The sequence below is a fragment of the Schistocerca cancellata genome, chromosome 3 (genome assembly GCF_023864275.1).
Source record: "Schistocerca cancellata isolate TAMUIC-IGC-003103 chromosome 3, iqSchCanc2.1, whole genome shotgun sequence".
In the NCBI taxonomy this organism is placed as follows: Eukaryota; Metazoa; Arthropoda; class Insecta; order Orthoptera; family Acrididae; genus Schistocerca; species Schistocerca cancellata.
In genome coordinates this window covers 281,085,541-281,107,878 of record NC_064628.1, presented here as the reverse complement: position 1 = coordinate 281,107,878, position 22,338 = coordinate 281,085,541, and the positions used below count along the sequence as shown (strand labels likewise).

Below are 22,338 nucleotides of genomic sequence, written 5' to 3'. Positions count from 1 at the left end.
TTTACATCGCTCGATCTCCATCCTCTTTGTACCTCTTATTCCATCTTCGTAGCTATTCTGTGAGTTTCCCCACAGAACACACAAGTATAAGATGTGCACTGCCCATGTTACGACACAGAAGCAGAGAACGACAGCAGCACTCCTAGTGGCCTGGAAGTGAACTTCGAATACGGGAAAATACCACGCGGAAATCTATATTCAAGCTTTTTGAAAGACGAGTAATAAATGGTAGCATTTACAATTTATGTTTCTCCTAGTGGCCTGGAAGTAATCTTCGAATACGGGAAAATATTGCTCGAAAATCTGTATTCTTGCTTTTTGAAAGACGAGTATGAAATGACAGTTTTTTCCATTCATATTTTTCGAGTTGGCCTCATAGTCTAGTAGTAAAACGCATGCCTGGGACCATTCTTGTGACATTTCAAATCAATTTATTCAAGAAATTTGAAAAAAACGAAGATTAACTTCTCATAGCTGGAGTTCACAGCCGTGTAAAATTTTGTAAATGATATAATGATCGCCTTTTGAGCGTCAAATTACTTAATTGTAAAACCCAATATTGCAGCTTCGACTGTTTGTAAGTGGAAATAATTGCACTTTAGTATATGTCAGAACCTAAAAATCATACAACATGACACTCATATATGTCAGAAGACTTCTAGGTTTTTACATTTGCCAAAGCAAACCGGCACACAGCCAAACTTGGAATAGTGAGTTATACCAATAAACTCACCGATAAATTACTCTTGAGGCACTACAGTTTTACTAATATTTGAAGAACATGCATTTGGGAAATATATATCTAGGGGAAGGAAACGTTACAGTTCTATAGTGTTGTAGGGAGTGGGTATAAACATAGAGGTCTTTTACATTGTAATTATGGACATGAGGATAGATACTGGGATGGATGGTGAGGAACAGAAATGAAGTGGAAGGGTAGGATGTGGACAAGACCATAATGGAAAAAGGAATAGGGAAAGGTGTAGAGGGAAAAGTGAAGGGAAAGTCCTGATATGGGAAAGATGGGTGGGGAAGTGTTATAGTTTATATATGGATAAATATCGGGGTACATTTCATTGTCTGGGAGAGGGAGACGGCTGGGTTTGTAGGGAGAGGATAAGGAGTGTATGTAGGTACAGGTGTGGTGGACTGAGTTGTTTTTGGCGCGAGAGTGGACTGGAAATTAGAGAAAAACCAATAGTGTTATTGGAGTCGAGTTTGCTGATAGTGTCATATGTATGGAGGTGTTCAGTGTGGATAAAGAGAGATAAGAACTTAATAAGGTGGTCAAGGACCCATGTGAGAAGAAGGAAAACATATCCAGAAGGCAAGATAGGTGTGTAGTGTTCAAGAATTTGGAAGGTGTGATAGAACTTTGGTGGATCAGATAGCCACACAACATTGGCATAGAGGATTTTTAGATTTGGAGGATAGTGAAAAATGATGAAAATCATTGACATAACAATTTGATGATGGTATGATATGTTTCAGATGAGATCTTTTCTAGTCAGTAGACCCCTACTTTCGAAAAGCGCCTTCAATATGTCGCACATGGAAATAACACATTCAGCTTCATTACAATAAAGAGGACAGGAGGAAGTTCGAGGGATGATGAAGAAGCAAGTAGAGTAGAGCAGCAAGAGATGGGAGGGGAGGCAGCTGCAGCTCATGCCGTGCCTCGTGGCGACAGGTGGCAGTAGCGACTCGGGGAGTGCGCCAGCTGCTGGGTGACGCGCGCATCACGGTGGCGGCCGGCGCCATCCTGGTGTCCACCACCGCCATGGCCGTGCTCGAGCCCTGCCTGCCCGCCTACCTCATCGACACCTTCCAGCCCGAGGTGAGCGCCACAGCCCTCTACTTATTTTTGCTGATCACTTGCTCTGAGGAGATCTCATCTGGAAAAACGACCTGCGTTTCACTGTCTTGGTTTAGGTTTGTCATGGTTTTCTTATATCAGCTCAAAAAATGCCAGGCTTTATCCCTGTCCGATGGAAATTAACACATTTTAATGTTTCAGAAGAGTACAAAATGAACCATATAACTAGAGGTCTGTACAAATAATAAAAGTACTAACCATATATTCACTGCATCTGCAAGCCCATTATCCATATCTGCTTCCACAAATCTTTTATCCACATTTTTTTATGTTAAAATACGGTAAAACATTTTAATCAGTTCAGTACATTGGAGCTCAGATGGTAGCAATGCTCTGGTTTGAATTTAATTTTCTGAAGTCTGACCTTGAATTTTACACTCCATTCGCTATAAATGTAAGGTAGATTTTTTTATTTATTTATATATTTATCCATCTTTAAGCATTAACATGCAATCGATGTCGTCATGAGTAATGTACAATTTACATATTAAGGGTATACGGGAGGAGTTTTTCGATGAAAAAATCGATTTTTGGGTAAATGCATTTTTGAAAAATTTAGACTATCCCATTTAATACCATGTATAAAATATTTGGATGACGTGAATAGAACTATTTTAAATAATTTTTTAAAATAATTTCGACACACGATGTTCCGCACCTTGTATATGAGATGTGAAATATATCTGATATAGACAGCCTTGCCAGAGATATAATTGAGCACAAGAGAGTTAGCTTTTCTGTTGGCTACACTGATAGACAGTTGACAATAGATTCTGCACCATTTGTATTGTTTCCTTTGTAAGTACAGCCATGTCATTGTTGTGAAAGTCGTATGTGGAGAAGTCATTGAGTTTTCTTTCCTTCAACATGTCAAGACCTAGTCTGAAGGTATTTAGAAAGCGTGTACATTGGCGCAACAAAGTAAAGTGTACTAAAAATTCGTCTGATTCATCTTCATCAGTATCTGATGTCCCAGTAGTGACTAACCTCAACACTGGTAGTGATACATTGAGTGATGCTGCTGCCACTACACCGGAAGGTGCTTCAAGAAGAAAACCAGCTGGAATTGAAGAAGAATACAAGAAACTAAATGCTGGGACTACAAAATATGAGGTAATTAACGTCTCTTTATTATCAGACGTTTTGGATATCAATGTGTGCTGCAAACAATGTGGAAAATGTGGTGTTTCATTGAAAACAAACATATATGTAGGACTTGCTTGTGAATTAGAGTTGATGTGCAGTTATTGCAAACACAGTGTTACTTTCTTCAATTCCTCACATGTTACTGCAGATACAGGTGAACTATATGATATAAACATTAGACTGGTTTATGGATTACGGTGTATAGGAAAGGGCAGGGCTGCAGGTGCCATGTTGTGTGATGTGATGAACCTCCCTCCTCCACCTTCAAAATTTAACAAACACATAATCGCAATAGGCTCTGCTGTAGAGATGTGGCACAGGAAAACATAAAAGATGCTGTTGAGGAAGCAGTTGTTGAAAATAATAATAGCAGAGACTTGTCCATAGCTTTTGATGCAAGCTGGCAGAAGAGAGGCCACACATCTCTGGATGGTGTAGTAACAGCTACAAGTGTGGACACTGGTAAGGTAGTTGATGTGGCAATACTTTCCAAGCATTGCAGATGCAAGGAGAAAATGAAAAATAAACATGAAGAGGAGTGCATGGCAAATTACTATGGATCAAATGGTGGTATGGAAGTTGCTGGTGTAAGAAGTATTTATCGACACTCAGTAAAATGGTACAACGTTAGATACATAAATTATCTTGGAGATGGTGACTCAAAGGCTTTCAAAGAAATTGAGGAACTGAGACCCTATGGTAACGATGTGAAAATTTCCAAACTGGAGTGTGTTGGCCATATTCAGAAAAGGATGGGATCAAGACTTCGACAGCTCAAGGCTAGCATGAAAGGCAAGAAATTGAGCAATGGAAAAACTGTAGATGGGAAAAATAGACTGACAGATGCTACAATAGGTCATATTCAGAAGTGCTATGGTCTAGCAATAAGACAGAATACAGCAGATGCAGAATTAATGGGAAGAGCAGTCTGGGCTCTGTTTTTTCATAGAGCTTCAAACAATGAGAATCCCCAACATGGGCTATGTCCAAAAGGAGACAATAGTTGGTGCAAGTACAACAGAGGCAAGGTAACTAAGAAACAATACAATCACCCTCATCACTTGCCACCAGCCGTAATGGATGAAATAAAACCAATATTCCGAGACCTCGCAGATATTAGTCTACTAAAGAAATGTCTTCATGGCCGGACTCAAAATCCAAATGAGTGTGTGAACCATATGATATACAATAGACTACCTAAAACTGTGTTTGTGGGTATAAACACACTTCACTTTGGCGTTTATGATGCTGTTTCATCATTCAGTCACGGCAATATAACAAAGTGCAAAGTTCTGCAGAAGTTGGGGCTCTGTGTAGTACTACAAACTGCTGCAGCTATGCTTTGTTTGGACAAGGAATGGCTGAGGTCTTCAGATAATGCCATAAAAGTATATTCAAAGATGGCTAGACAGCATAGCAGAGCCATCAAGAGCAAGCTGTTGGACGATTCTGATGATACAAGCTATGGAGCAGGCTTGTACTGAAGTAAAAACTTTGAAGCTAATTTCCGGTAACTTTAGTTTTTTTGTGTATAAGGTACATTTTCCCCCGGGCCTATTTATAGTAGAAAGATGAAATTTTCTGTAGTTGTTCCTTAAGACCTTCTAATATATCTGAATTAAAAGATATGTGGAATTATTTTGTATTAATGGATGTAAATTTTAAAATACTTGTTAAAATGTATAACTTTTTTTAACATTTACAAAAAATAAAATATCTGAAAAACTATACATTATTTTTTTCAAAATTAATAATTCTGCATAAAAGCAGAACATATCCCTGCGTTCTGTGAAAAAATCAAGAGTATTGTCCAAATAACAAATGAGAAAATATTCCTAACTTTTAGCTCAATTTAACATTGTAAGCATAGGGCGTTCCGTATACCCTTAAGAAATATAACTATTGTAAGGTATCACACAAAGCTAAAGTATACATTTTAAAAGAACATACATAATAAAGGAATACATTTGATACATAAAGATATCCCACATAACTAAAGTGTGCATTTTATAAAATGTGCATAATGAAAGGATACATTTCATACATAAGGATTTCTCCACATGTTTAACAGTTAAATGTGGAACTACAGAGACAAAAAAGGTTAGGAAGAGGTACAAACAGAGTTGCAAGTTGTTTCGTAAGTCAGGTCTATTTTTGAAGAGTTTTCAAATTTTTTAACACTGTAAAAAGCTTTGTCTTTCAGCCATTTTTAGTCTTACTTTTAAATATATTAAGAGAGACACAATGTGCCTGCACAGGTAATGTGTTGAAAAGCCTTATTCCCATGTATTCATAACTGTCTTGTGTTTTCTTGAGTCAAGTTGTTGGTATGTCTATCTTAAATGTTTGATGAGTGTTATGATTATGAATGGACTGCCTAAGGTTGTAACTGTTAAAGTTTTCTTTTATGTACAAAAGGCAGCTGTATATGAAAAGAGAAGGGACTGTCATTATCTGTAATTCTTTGAAGTATGACCTACACAATATGTTATTTTTGATAATCCCAGAGATGCTCCTCATGGCTTTCTTCTGCCAAATAAAAATTTTCCTGGACTATGGAGAATTACCCCATACAAGAATACCATAGCTAATATGGCAATGAAAGAATGCATAATAGGAATTAATTAGCAGGCTTTCAGAAACATAGGTGTGTAATTTTTTCAGTAGATAGATAACTCGAGAAAGCTTTCGAGATATGTTGTCTATGTAACTCTGCCAGGTTAATTTCGTATCTAAGTATATGCCAAGAAGTTTGGTAGAAGTGTACTCAATATCAGCATTGGATAAGCTGAAGGATATATTTACAGTCTTTTCATAGTTAATAGCTAACTCATTGGTTTCGAACCACATATTGGATAATCTGAGAAAATCTTTACTTAGCTCCTTCAGTTTATTTAGGTCCTTCCCTGAATTGATGAGAATTGTATCATCTGCATAAAGCACAGATTTGCATGGCATATTGCTGGACAGGTCATTTTAAATATTATAAACAGTCATGGCCCAAGCACTGATCCTTGGGGAACACCTCTAGTGACATTCAGCAACTGTTACTTTTGACCATTGTAGCTTACAGTTTGCTTTCTGTTACTGAGATATGATTTAACGAGGGAGAGTTCCAGATCCCTAATGCCATAATTTTAATACAAAATAATGTCATAATCATGATATGTTCCTTAAATTGTAACATTCTGTCACAAATACTGAAACACATTTTGTGTAATTTGCTGCAGAATATTCTCTCAACATTGAGAAGTCAAATGAATTTATGTCACAAGTCATCATCACATCTTGCATACTGCAAATGTTAACCCTTCCCATAACCCAGTCAAATTATTGTGATCACCGCCGACGTTCGACGTCAACGGGCAATAAATCCCTCCCAGACGACAGGTGGTAGCACTAACAGTGGAGGGCATGTAAAGCCTGTCGAGGATTTGGAAGACAGTGTAGTCGTTGTGATAACGTGGAAAGGATCGATTTATCTAACGTCCAAAACGGTACGATCGTTGGTTTTAGAACCAAGGATGGAAGCATTTCCGAAACGGCTTAGTCTGTAAACTGTTCGCATGCCGTCGTGGTTGAAGTATCTTGTACATGGCAAATTGCCGCTGTCAAAAATTGCAGTGCACCAAGGGCCAGCGATGACAGAGGTGAACAACGGCTGCGGAGATTTGTACAGGTGGACTGACGTGCAACTTTGAGCAACTGATAGGCCACATGCACCAAGGGGCCACCAACAGTGTCTCATCAACAACAGTTCAGCGAAAGTGGCTGCGTATGGGCATCCATGGCAGGCTCCTGGTTCATGCACCTATAATAACTGCTGTTCATCTGAGGAAGGTTCCAATTTGCAAGCCAGAACCGTAACTGTAAGTCCACTGAGTGGCGACAGGTGGCTTTTTCAGATGAATCACGTTTTACACTCCATTGGATAGGTATCTGTTGGAGTGCACAGATTGAAAAACCAGAAAGCAAACATCCTGCAACAATCTTCGGAGGGGTCCAAGCCTGAGGGCATACCCTGGGTGATGTTGTCATTCTGGAAGACGCAACGGATCAACACACGTATCCTCTATCATCGGGGGCCATGTGACCCCTGCATACAGTTTGTTTTTCCTCAGCACGATGGCACCTACCAGCAGGCCTCTGCAGTCTCACACACCTGACAGAATGCGTGCATGGTTCAAAGAGTACCAGGATGAATTTACCATACCCTCCTGGCTACCAAACTCCGCGGATTTAAAACCAATCGAGAATCTGTGGAACCATCTCAATCAGGCTGCTCGCGCCATAAATCCTCAACATCTTCATACACATCTCGCACTGCAAAAGGTGGTTATTCAGGCTTCTGAGAGGTGCTCACGTTAATGTGACTGGACAGTGTAGTTCATTTAGCAAATGTACATTAATTCAACATAACATTAAATCATCCTAACGAGCAACATTTGTCAACGTAATAAGTGTAGAATTTTGTAACTGTAAATATTTTAAGAGAAACATTGGTAATAGCACCGATTTCATGGCTGTTAGTCGGGATATTTTTCTCGCCATCAGCAAGTAAGCAGAAAACTGCATGTCCACAAGTCCACTTCACGGAGTTCATCTTCACTTGCTGCAAGTATCTCGCCTCCGGAAGAGAAGGATGTGAGTAGATATCTGATGAGGAGGCGTACGGGTAATTAGGAACAACGTCTGTCGCACCAAGAAGAGGACACCTCTCGCCGATCCGCACACCAGGCGATGCTCGTCAGTGTCCAGAACATCACAGCCGACACACAGCAGAATGTGTTTGGGCTGAATCCCGTAAAGGCGTGACCGACGTACTTATTTCCCATTGACAGTAAGGTACCATGCAGGCTGGACGTCAGTGTCAAGATAAGGAGCGCACACCGATCGTCAAACGGCACGCCAGTCGACGCGGGGTGCTTCCAACCATACAGCTACAGAAGGCTGACAATTGTCTGAGTGACCTCTGTTAATCTAAACGAAACTGGAATAACCTAGACGTAATGCAACTGTTGGTACGATGGAAGCAGTATGCGAGAGACATTGTGCGGGGAATCAAAACAGATCGCCATGTCGCCGTCTATGGTCTTTGCTGTTGTCAACAACACGTCTACCCTTTCCAAAATACTGAACATTCAAGTAAATATGTAAGCGTATTGTCATATCGCTGGCTTAGTTGTGGAGTATCTTTGCGGACAAACGTGTGTGTAGAGAGTCGAGCACGGGACACGAAACTGTTACGTTGTGTAGTGTGTAGCTCTGCATGTGAGAGGCATTGTTAGTTTGGAAGTTGAAGTGTTGCTACAAGTGCTATTACAGTAAAGTGATAAAATAAGTAAATGATTCAGAGGAAAGTGCGCCAAGAAGTGATTTAAAAATGTGCAGTGCTGCTGATAACGTATTTGTGTATCCTCTCGTTGCGTGTCGTACCGTACTGTATCAATCACCCGCGCCGTGTTCGGTCTCCAAGAATGAACTAATATGAATCAGCAAAAATTAGTTACCATAAAAGAGTGCAAACAAGTGCCAGTGTCTTGCAGCGAGCGGGAGAACGTGCGTTCGGTCATCGCGTTTCTGCATCATCAACAATCAACCGCGCCGCGACGGTTACGTGCACGCTCGTACAAGTGAGAACTGAAAAATTAACTTTACGAACAGTGTTAGTGTCAAGGAGGACTATTGCCAGATATCTGTATGTGTGACGAGCGTAAGAACTTTCGTTCGATCATTCGGCTTCCGCATCATCAACAATCACCCGCGTCATGTCGGTTACGCGCACGCTCGTCTGAGTGATATTGTGGACAAATAATCATCAAGATTGTTAATTGGGATAAACATTTATGAATTAGAATGTAAACAGTGCAACCTGCGATTTCCTTTAAGCGTCTCAGAATATAGTTGTTCATACCAGACGTAGAACAGTGTCGTGTTTTGACCATGAGTGACTCCCCTGACTTGCTTGCATATTTAAATAGATAATTTCAGGCCAAGCCAGCAGCAGTGTGGAGCAGAGCAGTACGACCACCGCGGGATTACCAGGTACGTGGTGTGGACAGGGCGCACGGTCAAGAAAAGCAGAAACGACAACCAGTTTAAGGGTCCTCCCACCCCCATTAGTACAGAAAAATTCGTAATATTACCACTGTCGTTTAACGTTTAACCACAAAATAATTATTGAGTTGCACATACACCCGCTGATATTCTCACGGGAACAGGCTTTTATCCGTAAAACCAATATTATTGCAAATTTTCCAGTGGTATCCGACAAGATTACTACATGGAAGGTATCCACATACCCTTACGTGTAACCTTTCTTACCTCAACATTGCTGCAGTACCAGTGTGGTAGGGTGGAGTCAAGGAAGCTAGCAAATTTGACTTACTACTCTCGTGTCCAAAATTAAAACATCAAAAGGAAATTTTGCAAGGTTGCGTTTATTTTGCCACAAAACAGTATAAACAGGTGATAGTAAAGTAGATACAATGTAAAGAATACAGAACACAAACAACTGAAACACGCATAACGGTAGACAAGAATGTTCTTCGTTTTTTCCAATTTAACGGATTTGCACACACATTCCAACAACTGGTTAATGTGCTCAGTATGGCGTTGACCACCTCTGGCAGCAATACAGGCCTGACAACAACAGGGCATGCTGTGAAGGATGTTACCAGTCTCATTTTGAGGCAATGACGCACATTCTTCCCGCAGAGATGCTCGCAGTCTTGGAGAGTGGTTGGTGAATGCTGACGAGATGCAAGCCGTCTCCCTAGTGCATCCTAGAGATGTTCTATGGGATTCAGATCGGGAGAGCGAGCAGACCACACCAGGCCTGCAATTCTTCCAAGAAAACATCAACTGCCCGTGCTCTATGAGGTCGAGCATTATCGTCCATTAATACGAAGTCTGTGCCCACAGCACCTCGCAACAACCGCAAATGAGGTCCAAGATCTCGTCACGATACCTGACAGCAGTTAAACATTGCTGATTCACCCGTACAACTTCATGAAGAGTGGCTCGAGTGGTAAACATAATCCCTGCCCATACCATTAGGGATCCTCCTTGATATCGGTCTCTTTCCACAATGTTTGGGTCCTGAAATCGTGTTCCATGTTCCCTCCAGATGCGAGTCCATAGAATTAATCTCCAGACTACATCGTGACTCATCTGTGAAAACAACATTGGCTCACTCTTCTACCGTCCAGGTGGCACATTGACAGATCTACTCTAAACGTTCCCTTCTGTGAAGACGCGTCATATGTAGACATAGAGCAGGTCTCCGACAATAAAGGCCTCTCTGTCGAAGCCTTCTCTATACCGTTAGCCTCGATACAACGCGTCCAGAAGATGCTGCGAGCTCACTGCCAGTTGCCGTGAAGTACTAAAGCGGTAATGTCGTGCTCTTGCAGCCAAATAACGGTCCTCTCTTCTGAAGTCACACGTGGTCGGTCCTGTCCTGGTCTTCGGGATACAGCTTCGGTCTCTATAAACTATCGCCACATCCGAGAAACAACAGAACATTTCACATTAAGCCATCGGGCCACATCAGTTTGTGACTGTCCTGCTTCCTTCTTTGGCCCTCCACCGCAAGAGTCTGGTAGGCATCTTCTCTGTGCCATACTACACCGTCTGTGATTGTGTACACAGCGATTGTGATGTGGGGCTACCACGTTTCATAGTGCACTGAAGTCATTGCGCGCGTGGTTGTCCGCTGACCGGAATACCATCTTCCGTGCAGAACAAGATCGTACGGACATCTGGTTGACAGTTTGTATGATTATATCGTGAATTAAACACAGGACGGGAAACAGCGGTTTGTTGCTTTAACTTTAGCCACCAGTGTAAGTCATTCGCCTAAGAGTACTACATAAAAATAGGCTGAACAAGCGAAAATATACTGGGTGTAACAAAGGTTTTCTCTTGTTTACGTGTGATTAAGTTTTAATTCGTAGCTTCACCACCAAGCTATATGTGATTCTTCAGGGCTATATCTGCACATCTGGGATTCATAAGGACGGCGAGTTGATGCATGTATCATTTCTGATAGAGGGCATTATGACATTTCATGTAAGAAAGGGTTTCAGATGGTAAACTAGTACTCTCTGTGTCCATGTGTTTCCAAAGATTAATGTAGCATGAAAAATTGTAAAACGAGTTCCAATATGAAAATAAAATGATGTTTTTCAGCATTCTTGTCCATATAAAATATCTTCTTTTACGTGTGAAGAATGTACCTCAATATTTTGTCTGTACCTTTTTGGAAACCCCTGTATATTTTATAAACCACATTGATAAGTTCTGAAATCACAAAGGTTCTGAAATGTTAATTCCTTTCCTGACTGATTTTATGCTGTCCGCCTATAAACATCTGCTCTACGCAAATCTGCACAAATCGGTTTGCGTTCCCAGTATATACTCGAAATCTTCAACAATGCGAGTTACATAATTCATTATTTACGGTCTTCTGCAATATTATCCAACTATCGCCCCCGATTTTGTCAAATGTACTATTTATAGATGCCTTAGTATACATTCCATCACCCTGTCCCTAATTATGGCGTTGCTTTACCAAGACAACTTTCTTCGTCTGTTTTGTCGAATACATTTTAATTATAGTTTAGTACTTTTCCAATTATTTTAACGTCCCCGAGTTGTAACTTACCTGCTGCCGCTGCCAGTGAACTTAAGTTCGTCAACGCTTTTGATATTGTTTGGAAGGAGTAGGCTCTGTGAATCTGGTTTTGCCGTCTATCACTCTTTCATTTCTATACTCATCCAATGTCTGGCAATGTGACTATGCTCAGATATAATAACAACGCTGCAGTCAATCAAGTTGTTCCGTGTTTCAAGTGATTCGATTTCATTGTTTTCCGTTTTTTCCGATGCATATGTTTTTCTTGAATGCAGACCTGTGCTCCGAGTATAAGATTCTGGATATCTTCTACTGTTTTAAGCCAGTCTTTTGACATTAGCTTTTTATTCATTTATTTTTTTACTGGATACAAGTTTTTAAGCAGAAATTGGTCAATGGAATAGAAGTTCTCCAAGAGAAATGATTTTAAATTAGATTTAAAATTTGTTTCACTATCTGTCAGACGTTTTATGTTATTGGGCAAATGATCAAAATTTTTTATTGCTTCATATTGAACTCCTTTCTGACCCATTGAGAGCTTTAACAATGGGCAATAGAGGTCATTTTACCGTGTAGTGTTGTAGGTGTGGACATCACTGTTCTTCTCAGATTGTGGTGGGTTATTTATGACGAATTTCACTATCGAATATATGTCTTGTGAAGACGCAGTTAAAATACTTACCTCCTTGAAGAGGTATCTACATGATGTCCGTGCGTGAACACACATTATTCTTACTGCTCGCTTTTGTGCAATCAATACTTTCTTCCTAAGAGATGAGTTATCCCAGAAACTTATTCCGTAAGACATTATTGGTTAGAAATATGCAGAACATATCTGGTGGTTGAAACATTTGTTTCCAATATTAGCAATTATACAAAGAGCAAAAGGAGCTGAACGTAATTGTTTGGGAACCTCAGTAATATGCTTCATCAGTATCGACATCCAAAACTTTGGAGCATTCTCCCCTATTTATTGACTCCTGCTCATGCTCACAACAGTTGTTGGAATGACTCCTATTTTTTGTACAGAACTGAATGTAGTAGAACCATCTAATAATTCTTTGGAACATATAATTTTGCAACTCTTCTTTTGATCTGTCTCTAATGGCGTTTATAACACCAGTATCGTCTGTAAAAAGTGCCAGTTTTACTTGTTGATTGTTAAGTGGTAGGTCACTCACATAGATAAGGAATAGAATTGGATCCAGAATTGAAAGCTGTGGGACTCCGTTTGTGATTTTTTTCCCTAGTGACTAAAATGTCCTACCTTTTCGACACTGTCTTAATCATCCAGCGCACTTTTGATTTCTGTTTGTTAACTATGAGTCAAATCAGTTGTGCATAAAGCCATAATTTCATTAAACTAGAGTTTTTCAAAGAGTGTCACATGATGTAACAATCAAACGCCTTAGAAAGGTCACAAAAAATACTAACCAGCGATATATCAATATTTAAGACTTCTATTACTTTATGAGTCGATGTATAAATAGCATTCTAGGTCGTGCAACGCTTCTGGAATCACAGACTGTGATACGCTAAATAAATTTTCCCACTTAAGTTTGAAATTATTGTTGAGTACATTACTTTTCCGACTATTTAGGAACAACAGGTCAGTGAGGAAATTGGATGGTAACTTTTTAAGTCTGTCTTGTCACCTTACTTATGAAGTGATTTGTCCATATTTTAAAATGTCTGGAAAAATTCCTTGTGCCACTGATGCAAGGACGATACTTATTAAGCTGGAACAACTTTTCATAATTCTGTCTGAAATTCCATAGCTCCAAATGAATTTTCGTTTTTTAAAACTTTTGCAACTGTATTAATTTCAATGAAGGAACTTAGCGCTATTTCTAATTCTGTAAAATTTTGTGGAATGTCATTTTTAATATATCCCTTGTTTCTTCAACTGGACCATTTAATCTTATATTTGCTGCTACATTCAGAAAGTAATTGTTAAATGTACTTGCAACTTCTGAATTATGATTCACAGCATCGTCATTTACTGTAATTATTATGGAATCTTGTACATTGACTGGCTGTCTCGTCTCCTGTTTGAGAATGCCCCATACAGTTTCAATCTTATTATCTGCATTATTTATTTCTGTCAGGATGTGCATACTTCTGGACATTTTAATGACTCTCCCTAAAATGTTATAGTATTTTTTGTAGTTTGCAAATCATGTCGTATCTTGACTTACTCTGAACTTTGTATAAATCTCCCTCTTCTTCTTACATGAGATTTAAATTCCATTAGTTATCCACAGCTTACTTGTTTTTTTAATGGATCTTCTGGATACTTTTTTAGAAAAGTGACTTTCAGGTTTAACCATATTCTATTAGTCTTCTGTTGTATTGTATCTTATTTTGATGTTAACTTTGGCATTATTTTCTTTTTCTTTTTTTGGTACTTTTTTATCCATAAGCCAAATTCTGGTATGTAGATGGATGTTGGACGAGGATGGAAACTGTCAGGGTGCGCCATATTAAAACTCGTCTGAGTTTCCCAAGTGATTTATTATTTCCAGCTACAGTGTCCATGTTCCTCTCAGTCTAAGTCACCAGGTCCCGCAATGCTGAGGACACCACTTCGCTGTCTGCAAAATGGCTTGGCGTGGAATGGCTGCCTCAGCGACCCGTGCAACACACTGCTGTGTGTCGGCGTTGTGCGGCCACGGAGTTGAGTCGATGTCAGACTGCACCGGCAGACCCTGTTGCCTCAGCGCTGCTCACAGGGCAGGCCACTGAATGCTTCTTCACCAGCATGGCTAAGATCACTGCGACAACAAGTGTCCACGATCCTGCATTGACCTCAGAGGGTCGAACTAGCAACTTTCTGTGAACTGGAATGCTGGCGCCCCATCTGCTGCTGCGTGTAGCCGGTGGTGTGACATGCCCCACCATCCAGCAGAGCTGTCACACTTGAATCCCCGAACTGGCCTCAGAGAGGCGAACCAGCGACCTGCCATGGACTGGAACGCTGGCACCCCATCTGCTATTGCGTGTAGCCGGTGGTGTGACATGCCCCGCCATTCAGGAGAGCTGCCACACTTGAATGCCTTGTTAGTGAACCGGTGCCTATTTATACGCAGCTGTGCACCTCTGTTTTGCTAATGCACCACTCTGAGTCATGTACTCATAACACCTGGGTTGGGCCAGTGGGCCCCTTCTGTCTGTAACTTGCGCCATGCACACCGCTGCGTTCACTCTTTTCAGTGGGTCTACGGCCCTGTGGCCTCCATTCTACATCACAACCGCTGGTAGCATAACTTATTGTCAACAGGCCCGTGCCTGGCTGTAACTTGTGCACTCAGAAATATTGCACTGAAGCTAACATTTTCCCATCTTAAACGGTGGTGCCACTACAGGTATAACCAAAGTGGAATAGCTGGCAGCAGTCAACAAAAAGCAGCAATCTAGTTTCGGTATTACAGAGAAAACTGTTGTTTTTTATGGATACATCTTCTTTATCATGACCCAATTTCTCTGCTTGGCAGTGCTACCAAGCTTCATGGAATCCTTTTCATTAGAATTGAGATTCATATCCACATGAATGTTTCAACAGTCCCTTAAGCAGGCCACCATTCTTCCTTCAGTCTTTTCGGTCGAATCCAACAACTGCATCGTTAATGAATCTGACTCGAATAGACATTTAGTGTAACCTTCTCTCCATCCACCTCTCGATCCCATGCAGAGCAGGATTCCTCGAACTACGACAGTAGATATGAAGGACACTTGGTTTCTTTGTACAATGAGCTACTTGACGGTAACATGTCAGCTGACCTTCACACGGCGACTTGTCAACATTCACCTCCCACATTAGTGTTGCAGAGAGATCTGCAAATTACATGACGGCTTATCGCAATGGCGTCATTGGTGGCTCACGATACATTTACACTGCAGAGCCAAGGCAACATACCATTACCTTCTCCACTTACGAAATTCTCTCTGCGTCCCACACTTGTCAACGAAGTCAGTGACCATGATCCTTCGCTACCCAAATAAATTGTTTCATTCAAGAGTGACGACACTCTGCGAAATGTATGCAATATTCCGTCATTGCCCCCATAAGACCACTGCACTAGAGCATTTTATGTGATTTATGTCATGGACTACGCTCTGTAGAGTGGAGGTGGAGACAACACTGTGTAAAAGTTCGTCTTGTGGAACAGTAAACGGCCATGTAGACTATAAGGAACTGGGCATACTGGAGAAATAATTGTCAACCCCAGGATAAATCATACCAACACCGCATAACAACACTTCCCGTTTTGAAAATGGCCTCAGTTCGACAAGGAAAAAGAGTCTACTTCTTCAGGTATGGTGCGCCCATCTGAAACCATTCATTGATGTTCGGGTTATCTGCAGCCTCCCAAATAGTCCCAGACATTTCCTATGGCATTAACAGCACGTAATTTAGCGAGGCAGTAGAGATGTGATAGTGCCTTAGTGTCGGTCAAACAGAGAAGGTATGTGTGCAGCCCCTTGAATGCGGCTGTTGTCATCGTGGAAGATGGGAGTGTTCACAGGACACTCATTCTGCAGATGTACAAAAAAGGGGCCCATGTTGTCACTGACTATGCTTAAACAAACATCCCAGTGCATGTTCACGGTAATCCGAATGAATGGGTCCAGATAATGGCATGAACACCCACAACACCCACAAAAATCAGAGAACTACCTCCAGTTTGAACTACACCCTCCACCCACACTGGGTTACACATTTGACGGGGCCATTGGCGCATTCGACTCCTAGCATCATTTCAAAAGAGCCTAAATCGCATCTTGGCGCACCACACCATAACAAGTCAGTCCACACAGTTTCGAGGCTGGATTAATAAAAAATGGACAAAGTTTAAGATGATTATTATGGTTCAGGTGTTTTATATAGTCTTCCTCTACATTTTTTGCCCTCTACACCTCCGTCTAGTACCGTGGAAATTAAGCCCGGATTTTTTAACAGACGTCCTATCATCGTGTCCCTTTCCACATATTCCTTTCCTCTCCGATTCCGTGCAGAAACTCCTCATTCCTTGTTCAATAAAATTCTTCAGGGTATCAGACCGCATCGCCATAATTTAAAATGCGCCAACGTTTCGGCCAGCGTTGCAGCTAGCCTTCATCAGGGCCTTACGTTAAACTGCTAAATGAAACTCACTTGGTTCCTTAAATAGCTGCACGAGAAAACCGTGTCGTTACTTGATTAGCTGTAAAAGGAGGAGGAGGAGGGGTGAAAGGTATGCTTTATTGGTGTTTCCTTTATTATCTGTCATTGGCTGAAATAGCTGTTTTCTATTGGTCTTTATATTAATCCACCCCATTGGAGGAGACGGACGAATAGCGAACAGGTGATGGCTGTGACGTCACACTGTTTACATGCTGTCCAGAAGCCGGCTGCGGCGTGCCATTGCTTTGTGTGCTCGCGACAACTACTGCGGCTCTCCGCGTGTCTGCATGGGCCGCCACGGCTCTGCCGCCGCTCCGTAGCCCTGCTATTGCAGGCAGCCAAGACCTCGGAAGCTTGTACCCGTCCTCTCTATTCATGTTGGCGGGTCTTTTGGCTATTTCTATCGCCTCTCTAATCTTTCTTTTGAAAGTGAGAGGCTCTTTCGCCAGGACGCGGGCTTCTTGAAAAAATATTGGTTTCCCGCACTCGTCTCGGTGTTCCGCCATTGCTGACTTAGTGTATTGTTTCAGGCGGATATATCTTTCATGTTCCGAGAGCCTTGTGCTAATCGGACGTCCCGTCTCACCTATGTAGACTAATCCACACGCACAACCAATTACATACACGCCAGCTGTGTGTAGTTTGTCAACTGCATCCTTGGTAGAACCGAGCATGTCTGATATTTTGTTTCTGCTTCGGAAAATTGGTTTGATGTCGGCTTTTCGTAGAATTTTGCCAATACGTTCTGTGACCCCTTGTACATATGGTAACACAGCAATGCTCTGTGCCTCCTTCTCCTCTTCCCTATTAGTCTTCTCCCTTGTCGACATGGTGCTGTCTATCGTCTGCTTCCCATAGCCATTAGTTCCGAAGATGGACCTGAGGCGTTCAAGTTCTGTCTTCAGATGTTCTTCGTCGCTTATCCTGTACGCTCTCTTCGTTAGCGTGTGCAAGGCGGACTTCTTCTGCGTGGGGTGATGGTGGGAGGAGGCGTGAAGGTACCTGTCCGTACTGGTTGGTTTTCTGTACACTTTGTGGCCAAGTTTACCATCAGGTTTTCGATAGACTTCCACGTCGAGAAAAGGCAGCACCCCATTCTTCTCTGTTTCCATTGTAAACTGAATTTTCCTACGCTGTTGGTTAAGGTGCTTGTGGAAGTTCTGTAACTCCTCTTCTCCGTGGGGCCAAATGACGAAAGTATCATCGACATAGCGAAGCCAACAATTTGGACGTAATGGTGCGGACTGGAGGGCTGTTTCCTCAAATGCCTCCATGAAGATTTCTGCTGCGATAGGCGATAGGGATGAGCCCATAGCTACACCGTCAATTTGTTCATAAAATTGACCTCTCCACTTGAAATAGGTGGTCGTCAGACAGTGGCGCACAAGCTCACATATATCAGGTGCCACGCGTTCTTCTAGGATGTTCACAGTATCTGGCACTGGGACATTCGTGAATAGGGATTTGACGTCGAAACTAACCATCAGATCTTGGTCCGTAACACGCATTTCCTTTAGGAGGGACACGAAGTGAGTGGAATCCTTAACGTAGGACTCGGTTTGATGCACTAGGTGTCGGAGCCTAGGTGCCAGTTCTTTCGCTAGATAGTAGGTCGGTGAATTTATACTGTTTACTATGGGCCTTAAGGGGAAGTCTGTTTTGTGTACCTTCGGTACACCATATATCCTTGGTGCCTGTGTCACTTGCGGGATGAATCTTCTGGCCTTGTCGAAGTTGATTCTAGAGTGCTTGAGCAGTGCCTGCGTCGTTTTGATTACCTTGGCCGTCGGATCTCCCTGAAGTTTCTTGTAGATAGGTTCTGCGAGAATATCTTCCATTCGTTTGTTGTAATCAGTTGTGTCCAAGACTACAGTGGCGTTGCCCTTATCTGCCTGTACGACTACTAAGTGGGGGTTGTCCCTGAGTTCCTTGATGGCATGGTATTCCTCAGCGTTGATGTTTTGCTTCGGTGGCTTTGCTTTATTCAGAACTCTGACCGTTTCCTGCCGGATCTTCTCCGCATCGGCCTGTGGCAGATGACGTACCGCAGCCTCTACGGATTCTATGATATCTTCTTTTGGAACTCGCTTAGGTGCGACTGCGAAATTCATCCCCTTGGCCAGAATTGCTGTGGTTGCTTCGCTCAAGGTGTGGCTGGAGAGGTTGACCACTGTCCGTCGCCTGTCCAGCGTCAATGTTTCGTCCGTGGCTTTCTGTTGAAGTTTGTCGTACTTTCTCATCTGGCGGTTAGTAATACTATTGCTGGTCCTTGATGCTTGCTGAAAGGCTAACCTGTCGACTTTATCCCAGTCTTCCATCTGAAGTTTTCCGGCCAGAAATAGGTGCAGATAACACAAATTCCTGTTGTGTGCATCGAGACTTATGCGGATGTGGCGGATCATTTCCCGTAGCAATGCTTTACTGGATTTAGCACAGATATTCCTCGCCTTGTTCGTTTTTATGTGAGACGTCAACCGCAAAGAATACGGCACAACACTCGTGTCTCTGCATCTCTTCAAAAAAGCAAGGTCATTCAGCAGTTTACATCTTTTTAGACGCAGTGCTTCTAACTTCTTGATGTTTCCGTGGATTTCCTGCCCATTCAGGTTGGTTAAATGTAAGCGTAGGCTTCCGCGGCCGTTGTCATCTTCAATAAAATTCTTCAGGGTATCAGACCGCATCGCCATAATTTAAAATGCGCCAACGTTTCGGCCAGCGTTGCAGCTAGCCTTCATCAGGGCCTTACGTTAAACTGCTAAATGAAACTCACTTGGTTCCTTAAATAGCTGCACGAGAAAACCGTGTCGTTATTTGATTGGCTGATTTTCAACATTCCTGATTTTCTACATTCGTCTTTAGCACCACATCTCAAATGCTTCGATTCTCTTCTGCTCCGGTTTTGGTTCAAATGGCTCTGAGTACTATGGGACTTAACTTCTAAGGCGATCAGTCCCCTAGAAATTAGAACTACTTCTAACCCGAGGCGGTCGCGCGGTTCCGGACTGAAGCGCCTAGGACTGCTCGGCCACATCGGCCGGCTGCTACGGTTTCACTACCATACAATACTGCACCATCTACAACTCTTCAAATCGACCTGTCTGCTTTTTAAAGGCAGTGTGTTAGGTGAGCGTTTGATTAACAGCATAACATGTGGACGGCAGCGAGCCGCCAGTCTGTCCGCTGTGCACTGTGCACTGTGCCTCCTGTAGAACTGCGGGCGCGCGCCCCGGGCTGTTGCAGAAGTGGCAGCTGGGCACGGTGTTCGTGCCGGACAGCCTGGGCTACCTGCTGGCCACCAACCTGTGCGGCGAGCTGGCGCTGCGGGTGGGCCGCTGCCGCGTCGCGCTCGCCGCGCTCTTCCTGGTCGGCGTCTCCTGCGTCATGGTGAGTGCCACGCGGCCGACCGCGCAGCGCCGCTGCGAACCCGCCGCCCGTACAGCTAGCAGGTCCGGTCTCTCTCTTCCTGGCACCCGCAGGTGGCGAGCGCGCGCAGCCTGCTGCAGCTGCTGGCGCCGCACCTGGGCCTGGGGCTCGGCATCGGCGCCGTCGACGCCGCGCTGGTGCCGCTGCTGGCGCGCCTCGCCGGCGACCGCTTCGGCTCCGTCTACGCCCTGCAGCAGTCCGCCGTCAGCCTCGCCTACGCTCTAGGTGAGGACCGGCCCAGAAAGCAGGGTCTGGGCGACGTTCCTGTAGGAGCGCAGTTTTGTAATGGGCGGATAAACGAGGACCAGAAAAGGGTAAGGCAGAAGAGGTAAAGGAGAAGGCGAGAGAAGAAATGCTGAAATTATTAGTAAATTCTTTTTGTTCAATAAAGCACACGAAAAGTTCTTCTCTACACAACACATCTGTCCTCTGAAACAATTACTGAACAGATAGTCCTTTAATCCAATTGACTGCGTTTCTCTTCAACTCTGGGAAAAAGTCTCATCCGCCAGCAGAAGGAATTGTGGCGGAACAGTGTGTAGAGCAGCACCAAGCAGAAAAGCAAGTATTTTCTTTTTCAAGACACTCTGCAGAAGGACCACACACCAATGGTTCATCTGCATCAAATGCGTGACACTGTGCGCAAAGCAGAGATTCTGCCGTATTAATGGCATGTAGACGGAATTGTATCACATGTTTCTGACTGACACCCAGAGACCAGTTCGCACAAGCCTCCGTGGCGAGAATGCTATGGTGCACAGAATGCCACACAAGGGGCCAGTTGGTCTCAGGATATCAGATCTCCACCATGTTCTGGATTATGAGCCCTCATCATTACGCGATAAGTGACACATGCAGTAGGAGTCCTGGTACGAGGCAAATTGCATGGACATAATTACATTCAACGAAAAAATTCTTGAAGTGCGAGAGGGAAGTAGAAATATACGATATTGTAATGGGCGGCACTCAGGAGAGAGGAGCAAGTTCATCAGTCGTGGCTCCTGACAAACCATTCAAATAGTGGGACCACAACTTAAGCATCGTGCAGATATAGAGGGCAGCTGCTCTAACACATACGTTGGCAAGACCAAGGCGTCCTTCCAGAGGGATAAGAGTAAGTGTATCATAACGCACTTTATGGATGAGATCCATACTCACGAAAAAGCCAATCCTTTGATCATCGCCTTCGGCACTGGTGAGATGTGGGCCAAATGTGGTATCCTAGACGCCAGATGAGAGTTGTCAAATCAGTCGGTTCTGCCATGTCCAAAGCTCGCAACAGATTACTACAGACACTCGTGTGCATCACTTGAAGGAGGGGTTGATAGTTAGCAGCCACTGGGTCGGATGTGAAAGTAATTTTCAAACACTGGAGGGTATCCATAGACTGCAACTGAACTACACTTCCTTCCAGAACACTCCTGCCAATGTTCAAAGCAGCAGGTATCGTCAAATTCAATACGACTGCCTGCAGAATTTTTAATTCCAGTAATTCACTCCAGTGCCACACACACCTCATCCCTCGACTGAGCCAAAAGGCCAGATCATCTGCAGAGCCTCAACAGATAGGAGTATTTCCCCTCATGGTGATTCTAGTTAACCAGTTCTGCATGAGTGTAATAGTGGCTCAAGAGCAATGGAAAAAAAGGATCATCGACAATGGACATCCCTGCCAGACTGATTGAATAATAGTAAAGGGGTCTGCTGCATGTCCACTGATAAACACCCACAATGAGGCATCTTAGAGGATTTGCATGATGCAACGTATAATGTCATGGTGGAAAGCCACCCATTTCGTCACTTACACAAGGTAGCCATGTTCCCCTTTCAGTGGTGTGGCAAAGTCCATCAAAACAAAGGCACCTCAAAAGAGACAAGTCGCTGGCAGGCCGATAACATCAAGATAGTTGCTCAGCACTGTCTGCATGTTTAATTCAAAGATGTGACTTGAGGCAGGACATGCCTGAGACAGGCAGGTGAAAATCTTGAAGTCTCAATTACACATCATCAACAGTTGGTAATTCTCAACGCCCCAAGCCGCAGATGGCTTGACCAGAATAATCACTCCTTCCGCAAAGGTAGGGAGGAGTG

At 42.9% G+C, this 22,338-nt stretch overlaps 1 protein-coding gene across 1 annotated transcript in view; it reads left to right on the top strand.

The window, feature by feature from the left end:
* Positions 1–22,338, top strand: part of LOC126176262 (synaptic vesicular amine transporter-like) — a 122,819-nt gene that overhangs the window by 81,680 nt on the left and 18,801 nt on the right. The window contains exons 7-9 of the mRNA XM_049923409.1: positions 1,691–1,837; positions 20,065–20,208; positions 20,301–20,472. Of these exons, the coding sequence (XP_049779366.1) occupies positions 1,691–1,837; positions 20,065–20,208; positions 20,301–20,472 (463 nt within the window). The remainder of the gene's footprint in view (positions 1–1,690; positions 1,838–20,064; positions 20,209–20,300; positions 20,473–22,338) is intronic.